At 29.6% G+C, this 9,372-nt stretch overlaps 1 protein-coding gene across 11 annotated transcripts in view; it reads right to left on the bottom strand.

The window, feature by feature from the left end:
- The window catches only part of LOC106460928 (tudor domain-containing protein 1-like), a 73,305-nt gene that overhangs the window by 51,665 nt on the left and 12,268 nt on the right, over nucleotides 1-9,372 (bottom strand). For all 11 annotated transcript variants that reach the window (XR_002610891.1, XR_002610890.1, XM_022387735.1 and 8 more), the window contains one exon: nucleotides 3,842-4,051. Coding sequence is in view for 9 of the 11 variants with exons in the window: in XM_022387735.1 (XP_022243443.1) it covers nucleotides 3,842-4,051 (210 nt within the window). In the remaining 2 variants the exon portion in view is untranslated. The remainder of the gene's footprint in view (nucleotides 1-3,841; nucleotides 4,052-9,372) is intronic.

Here is a 9,372-nt window from a genome sequence, read left to right as displayed (position 1 = left end):
GTTTTCCCATATTCCTTAGATGTTTATGTATTGTTTCATGAGAGACCTGCAATTTCATGGCCATTTTACGAGTGTATTGCTTATGGTTAGACTCAACAAGCATCTTTAGAACATCAATATCAATTTCATCATGTCGGCCCCTACCATCACAGTTTTTAAGGCTAAAGTCACCTGAACAAAATTTTCTGCACCATTGTTGACACTTATGAACGTTCAAGACATTTCCATAAACTTCTTTGATATTCTTTGTGGCTACAGAGGTGTTGTTTTCCTTCCTGAATTCAAACAGCATTACATGCCCAATGTGTGTCTTGTCATGTGCCATCACTATAAGGGATTAGATTATACTAAACTTTACACATTATATAGGCTACACTAACGTGACGTTCAAGCAGTTCGTTTGACTATTATACGTGATGTACGTTTATTGGGGGAGGTGGTAATGAAAGTGTTCCAAAATGCGACAATTTCTTGACAACCTAATACAATGGGTTGGCCTGAATGTCTATATTTTAGGGAAAAAATAGAAAGTGGGAGTTCCAGGTTTATTTAAAATGAGATTCTTGGCTGTAGTGAGTAATTCATCAGCACTGATCATATCTTCAATTGTAGATGTTACTATGTTGTTGAAGTCAGAATTTGGGTTGTCTTTAAGAAGGGTGTAGAAAGTAGTTGTTTTCTCAAAGCTTCAGTTATATATAAATCCTTAAGCCAAACTACTATGGCTCCACCTCTGTCCACTGGTTTTATAACAATGGCATTTCTCTGTTTCAAACTATTTAAAACTAATTGTTTGTCATGAGAGATATTTTTAGATTTAGTTTTCAATAATTCTAATTCATCAATTTCATTCCTACACTTATGAATAAAGTAATCAAGTGCAATGAACTCACCAGATGGTGGTATGCATGAAGAATGTTTTGAAAAAAATTCAGAGAAGGGATCACAGAGAGGGGTACTGTATTTTTTGGAATATAAGATGCACCGGTGTATAAGACACACCCTTATTTTGAAGACAAAGTTTTTGGGGGAAAAAAAGCTAGAGTCGCATTTGAAAGATTTTTATTGAACAAAAATTCAATTTGATACTTTAAAAATTAGTATATATTGTTCTGATATACACAAGCCATGTGTAAATATATTTAAATAGGCATGCATAGTTTAGTTCAATTGAATGTGTTATTTATAACAATAGTAGTTTTTTTATTTTAAAACATAACTATTTATAATGCTCCCTAAATAATAATAATAAAATAAATTACAGTGAAAGCAATGAAGATTTTGTAGGTTTTGAACCAAACTAAATAACAGTAAACCTTTTTTTAATTTACGGTATTTTCTTATTTTGATGTTTTGAACTCTTTTGTGTTCGGTATATATACATATATATTATTCATACCTTCAGTGTAGAGGACGCAAGCAGATTTTGACATCAAATTTTGGGGTAAAAAAAAGTGTGTCTTATACACCAAAAAATACGGTATATGCCGATTCAATTGATGGGCATTATACCTGGTTAATAGCCTCTCACTTAATGTTGATTTTTCTCACATTTAATGGCTATTTATTAAATTTTGCCAAACACATAATACAATATTTCCGTTTTGCACCTACACAGCATATGAATTTTTCTAAAGTTCTAATTTTGAGCATGCTGTAGCTAGTCCACTCAAGGAGCTTATCTACTATTCCATCTCATAGTTATGTATCCTACTTTACATTGTATATGTAGGATTTCTTTGTGCATGTAACATGGAGCACAGATAATTCTAAGTTCTCACTATCATATTTGCAAATGGTCAAAAAGCATGTGGACCAGTAGAGAAGTTTTGGTACTTTCAAGGAGATTAGTTCCTGCTTTTTAAAGGTCATTATGCATTGTAAAGTGATGGCTGTTTGTGTAAATTTTTGTACATGCCAACAGTTTTGCCTTGTCATACTATAATTTCAAGTTTTAGTTTTCCCTTAATTCATTTTACCAACCAGAAGACAAAATAATTATACAACATGAAACAAATAATATTTAGTTGTCTTCCTTAATCTGTTTCTTCTCTTCACCACTTGTTCTCATATAAATATTCCATTCATTCAAATCTTTAAACCTATTGTTATTACATGGATAGTTTATCTTTGTGCCATTATTTCTCTAATCCAGTAATATCATAGGAGTAAAGCCCATATGTTGTGTTATCCTTGGAACAGCTCAAGTCCGATTAATGTAATTATTTGTACTTATTCACATGGGACACATCAATATTCTTCCTTGAAAAAAACATTTATAAACATATCTTTGATGCTACATCTAAAAATGAATTTTAAGTATTTAAAAAGCTCTATATAAGAAATTTTTAATTGTCTGTAAAATGCAAATATTAATGCTCTCTCTGTTTCAAGTGGAAGAAAAATTTTAGTGCTTACATAAAAAGTTTGTAAGATCAGTCTTTTATATTTATGAAAATTCTAAATAATTAGTGATATTACAAAGTAACATACATAAAGAAATATCTATTTTTACATCTTATCAGAATCTTATAGTTCCCAATCTTATATATTACTTAAATGTTTCTAAATAACCTTCTATAAGTCTACCAAACTGCCCTCTTTACAAGTTTTTCAATAATCATAACATACGTGTAAATATCTGATTTCTTTATATATAAATAAATAACTTTAAACAAGCCAATTTATAAAATAAAGAATAAAATTATAATTAAGATCTCTAGTTAAACAATCTTCAACGAATGATATACATTAATGTATAGAATTGCTAATGTAGACTTGTGAAAAAAAGCTATAATAAGTACCACAAATACAATGTGTAGACCAAACAAACTGAAGCACTGAACTGTAACACATATCAAATTAACTTGACTGTTTAGAATCTGTGTCAAAAAACTATGCTCAAAAGTATATACTAAAATCAAAAAGATACTTATATTTTCACTTGTCATTTGTAGTACTTACTCCTTGCACATTTATTATTTCATGGTTCATAGAGACTTTAGAAAAGGACATTACCAGGAGTCATACTCAATAGTTTCAGAACCTGAACCCTGTCACATTGCTTTTTTTTTTCATTAAATGTGCCTAACAGCAGAAACTAACAGTTTTAGGTCTTGCAAGACACAAGATTCTCAACAGTCAACAGGAAATACAAGCAAATCTGATTCTGATAACTTTTGTTTAATCATTTTTTTTAATTAAGCCGGTTACTTCATGAGAAATTGTATTGAAATTTCAGGACTTTTCCAAGTCCATGACTTAAAATCAGATGTTTTCCTAAGATTTCCAATGCTAGAATTATTAGAGCTCAGTTGCTATGACTTTATCAGATTTCAAGAACCAGTGTGAATCCTGTTACTTATAGTTCAGCTGACAAATTTAACTACTGCCTTTTAAAAATAGTTTTCATGCATGTTATGTTCATGTGACACCCACCTTTTACTATGTATAGTGCACTAGCAACTGATATTTTTAAAAAAGTTTCAATAGGTGACTTAATATTACTATATATGGCCCTGTATACTTTGGTATCAGTGTGGTTAAATCACTCAATAAACCATCAAGAATATGTGACGCTTGTAGTACTAAGTGTAATTTCAAAATTGAATTGTCAATCTCATATATCAGAAATCAAAAATTGAGGTATCAGAATTCTTTAAACATAAGTGTAAATTACAGTTTTTATTATTTGAGCAAGTACTCAAACATTTTACCTGTAATAAAAATGTAAGATACTATTAACAAGCATTTTGATGGATTTCCAAATACTTAAGGTAGGTATTCTAACAGTAAATGATTACATAAAATTAACAGAAAACAATTGAGAAACTATACTCACTCTGCCAATGCGAGCTCGATACCATGTTTTATCTTCCTGAAACAATGCAGCACACAGATCTCCTTTGGCAGGACTGAAGTTTTTATAATCTAAAGTTTTGTCATATGTGCATGTTTCTTGTAGTTTTTCAGTCAGTGATATAAGAGATTGTTGTTCCTCACACTTCTGCACCCAAAACTCACTAGGCCCAAATCCATTACAGATTATTACCTGAAATAGTAAACTTAAGTATAAAGCAACCAAATACATTTATAAAAACAAGCCAGGTTGGAAGATTAATATGTTTTCATAACTCAAGTGAATAATATGCAAGAAAAATAATTAAAACACAAAACTGAAAAGTAGAGATGAAAAAAAAACATCTTGAGGTGGGATACACCTATTTCATGAGGTGAAATACGTATGGGTGTAAGTTAGTATAAATTGGGAGGTTCACTGCCTTTTGTATTATTTGAAATAGTCATCAACATAGGTAACTAAGAACTGTGGGATACTGCACTACCACACAGGTCTGACTTGAAAGTATGGTTTTTTTTTTGCTTTATTATGTCTGGGAGTTTTGGAAGCCCCAGCTCTAGAAGCCACTTGTAGTCTCAAAGTACAACAGAGATCAACCAGTAAATAAATGACAAAAAAACTGATGTATCTGTTCATTTGTGTTGCTTTTCTGTACTGTTCCTGTTCACTTTAGAAACAAAGCAATAAATATAGAAATTAAAACAACTTGCTAGATTATTTGGATACTTTAAAAGTAGAATGCCAGTGTGATTCTGTGACAATCCAAATTTTATCAACTTAACATTCGGCTAAGATTCAATGAGAAATTAAATCTGTAATTTCCTAGACTTTAAGAAAATTAGCATATTGGTCAATTTGCAAGTTAATAATTCTGAAAACAACTGTGTTACATATAATGACTAACATCTTTATTTTAATTTACATAATCAAATTAAAATAAAAAGGTTACTATAAGTAACACAGATTTATGCCTCATGTTATTACAAACTCACACAATACAAGAAAACCAAATATCCAAGTATAAAGCCAAAAGTTATTTTTAATAAGAACAAGCCTAGTAATTCTGTGGTGTTTTTGTGCTACCAAAATATCTTAAATAACTATGCTTCAAAACTTGGTTGTGAAATTTCCAAAATTTTGTTTTGAAACACTATTTAAAAAAAAAAAACTTCCTTTTATTATTGATCAGAAAGTTTCATTTTAAATATCCATTCAGTTTCAACATATTTGATGCTCAATATTTATTTTGGCTTTTTATTTTGCAGATTTAAGCAATCAAACTACTTGGTTACAAATTATGAAAAACATGACAAAAATCTATAGGAATTCACCTTCCAAAATTGTATTACCGTTACCTTTGGACAACTAGGCAACAAAATTTTTGCCAAGAATATATGTGTTCAGTCCAGATCAATTTATATCTTATATAGCTTGTCTTCAACAAAAGAATAATTTCTTGTAATAACTTGTGTTGTTTTAATGTTAAATTTAACAATAATATTCAATAAAAGAAAGTCTCTACCATCCTACCCAAAAAACTTAACTGATGTATTGTCATACAATAAAATTCCTATAGTTTTCAAATAGGTATAATGTAAAAAGAAAGCTTTCAGGAATGACATGAAATTACACTAAAACAACACCATTTCTTTTATATTGATACAGATAAACTACAACTTCTTCTAGTTAGCTGTTTTTAGCTATTGGCTCTAATTATTTTAAAGGCTAAGCTTCATTAGTAATTGTTCAGACCGTAAGTGCGACATCTTAAAACAGTACAAACAAAAGGCCATTGTAATGAAATTACTAACAAGCTCATGAAAAACAAGACAATTATTATACTTTCAAGGATTAGTAGTTTCTAGCAAATATAAACCTATACCTGTAGATGAAAATAAAAAAATTATGTCATTTACAGGCAAGACTCCTATATAGTGAAAAATGTCAATTCAAAATTATTTTTGAGAAAAAGTTGTTGAAATAGCCAAAATTAAATTTTTTACTTAAATTTTGATATGCAGAGAACACTCTCTACACCTGAAAGGTGCACACTAGAACTGATAAATGTGTGTATATATATATGGGTGTGCCTTAGTACTACTGTTAAATCAATTTTAGGACGTGTATGTGCATTTTTCAACATTTCTACAACAACTGAATTCCTTGTAAAAATATTAATCATTTGACAGTCAGCATTTGCTGGCTTGGGACACTTAACACTATACCAGTCTTTCACAGCTTTCATTCCACATAGAATCTTTGTCACCATAAACAATGATGATATTAAACCACCAGACCAGTGGAATGTTGATTTGATGCAACCATTGCATGGTTGTTTTATTATATATATATATATATTGGTTTATACAGCTCAACAAAAAAATGACTTCATTACATGTTTAGGTCATAAGCCTATAGCTTCTTGAAAAAAATCAAATAATAAAGCATTACGTTGTTTACTCTCTTTGATATGAAATAAAAATAATTACAAAATAATTTATTTTTGTTTTTCATCAAACTATGCTTTGGGTGTACACCTTCATCAGGGGAATGGGACTGTTTGGTGGAATATGAATTTTTAATGGCTTCTCATGTGTTAGAATAAATATTAAACTGTCAATAAATATACAAAACTAAATAAAAATTATTCAATCAAAACAAAGATAGAAATGAAAATGGAAAAAAACTGTAATGATGAATCAAACTACAACATCAATGAACATCTGACATTTGTGAGGCAGAAATAAACATTTAATATTTGAATACTTCTATCTTCAGCAAGCCATAAATAAGGTAAAATATAAGATACAAAGATCCCTAAATTCACAAAGTTCCATTGTTTTAAAAAGATCAATTAAAATACAAAGTAAGACAATAAAAAATTAAGTTTTTTTTACATAAAAGTATCAAGCAGAACAAGAAAACTACTCTAATTACTGTTACAGCTTTAAACCTGTAACAACATACAGTTGCTATAACTTAATATCAATTTAGTTATTCGAATAAGAATTTCTTTATCATAAAGGTGTATTTGCATTACACATAGAAATATCAAAATAGAAAAATTATAAATGTTTTTTGCACAGCATTCTAAGTTTCAATTTCATCACACCATCAAATGTATTTTTTAACATCAATAAAAATAATCTCTGATAATTTTATGATATTTCAACCACTTCTTTTGAATTATGAGAATCAAAAACTGTAATGCTTCTCTTTTTTGATGAACCATTTTTACAGCAAACTAAAATAGATTAAAATGGAGGTGGGTGCTTTGGTGTAGGGGTGAACAAGGATGGGAAACTGAAAAGTAATTTGTTGGGGCCTGAAAGTGTTTTGGTGTAGCCTTTCACAACACTAATGTTATACATCTATCATCAAAGAAACATATATTTGAACCTCTTGGAATATATTTCCAATGCAACTGATTGTTGCTGATCAGTTCTGATTAAAAATGTTGAAATCAACATAGTTATCTAACCACAGCCTCATTTCTAAGCAGAAAGCTATAAAACTCTAAGACACACAATCTGCTAAGACTTCTACATAAAATCAGGTTAGACCATTAGTTACTACAATAATAGCTTGAAATCCATTTGGCATAGAACTAAAAGATACCAAAATGCCTTGATCATTTCCTGCACAAGTAGAATCAATTACCATCACATGATTTTCTCCATAATATTACTCTACTATTAGCACAAAAGAACATTAGAATGTATCATACAAAACACATATTCAGTCACTCACTGTCCAAAGTTTGCACTACTCAAGCTATGCTTTCCTGCTTGCATATCAAACAAGAACTTTTTGGATTAGTTGCCAATGTCCATACACAAGTCTATATAATATCCTATGTTGAAGGAAGTGGAACACTATTTAACATCAGTCACATTTTATAAACCCATCAAATTATCTTTTCCCTCAGCCTGTCACCAGAAGTGGCAATTTATTATAATAGTAGATGGATTATGTGCATATTGACACTACTGGTATTCTAATATGATAATAATGTTTCTGCTAAATGAGCACTTACAATCATGCTCATTTGAAACTTGGGGAAATCCTTGCTGTCAGACACTGAGTATACCTTGGCATTTCTACAGCTCAACCATTCACCTGACACATCTAATGATCAGCTCTAAGAATCCTAATAAAGTATTCCGTCAGTATAACATTAAAAACTTTCAAGATTAAACAATTACAAAAAATCCATTAACTCTCTCATCATGGGCTTCGTCAATTTGACAGACCACATGACCTCTTTGTGCTCATTTAAAGTCTTTATAGTTTTGATATTACTAACTTTTAATTATAGTAAGTATATCTTCACAAAATTTTGCTGACATTTAGTAAACATTATAAGTCTTTCACATACAGAAAATCATTTTGTTTTGTGAAATATTTTAACAAACTAAAAAAAAATTTGTCAATATATCAAGTATTCTTTTTTACAAGTCCATTTTCAAAGTGATTCTCATGTTAAGATTAAAAATATTTTTCTTCATCTCAAAAATATCAAATTTCATTTGAGGAATCTCTAAAACCTCCTAAATACATTTCAAACATTTGTTTTCACTAAAAATTTATATTTTATCTGTTATTTTCTCTACCCTAACTCTATAAAAGGTTGGTCAATCTGACCAACTTAGTAACCTAAAAAAAAATTTAAATAAATCTAAATTACCTTTTTATTCTTTCTAGAATGACTTAAAATTGTAATATGAAACAACATTCGTTTATCCTAAGTAGCTCTAAGTTTGTAACAGTATACATCTATTTATACTTAAATTTTATTGTTTTATTGCCCTTTGAACCATGTCTAATTATTATTCGTGCCATTATAAGTTGTAAGTCACTTGGGGAACGTGGAGCTCACATTATGCTATCGAATTACATTACCCACGAGCTGTTCGTGTGCATGCCTCGTGAAATATTTTAATTATATTAATAATCTAACCTTAACTAACCAAAAGAGATCCCTATTTTTACATTTTAGTTACTTTTATAATAATAAATAAAGAATAAACATGACAAACAAGAAATAAAGAACTTACCCAGATCTTTTTTTACTGTTGAGTGTCAAAAACACTTAACCCTACTTTTTTTTTTATATTAATGGTAACAGTGCACTAAATGATTTTTATTTAATTAAATAATGCACCAAAGAACATTGCTCAAACAAACCATCATTTTTATAGTCTTCAATTTTGTTTGGCTACAGAGCCATCATATAGAAAATCAGACCCCTCTTGCCACACCTACCTGTCACATCCTCTCTTTCAAGATTTGTTAATAGTTCTCTCTTACATTTCATTAAATATTTCCTATAACCAACAGAAAGTCAAGGTTTTCATCTATCAAATGACGTATTGTATAACATTATGTTCTAAACAGTTAAATGTCAATTTCACTCAGAGTACCAAAATCATTTCCATGAGAAAGTTAACAACTAGCTTTGATGAATTTGTAATGACTCTTGTCGCATAGTTAGAAAGCCAGAAAAATTTTGA

The sequence above is a fragment of the Limulus polyphemus genome, unplaced genomic scaffold (assembly GCF_000517525.1).
Source record: "Limulus polyphemus unplaced genomic scaffold, Limulus_polyphemus-2.1.2 Scaffold865, whole genome shotgun sequence".
NCBI classification, from domain to species: Eukaryota; Metazoa; Arthropoda; class Merostomata; order Xiphosura; family Limulidae; genus Limulus; species Limulus polyphemus.
Note: the sequence above shows the minus strand (reverse complement) of the source record. Positions and strands in the feature narration are given on the sequence as shown.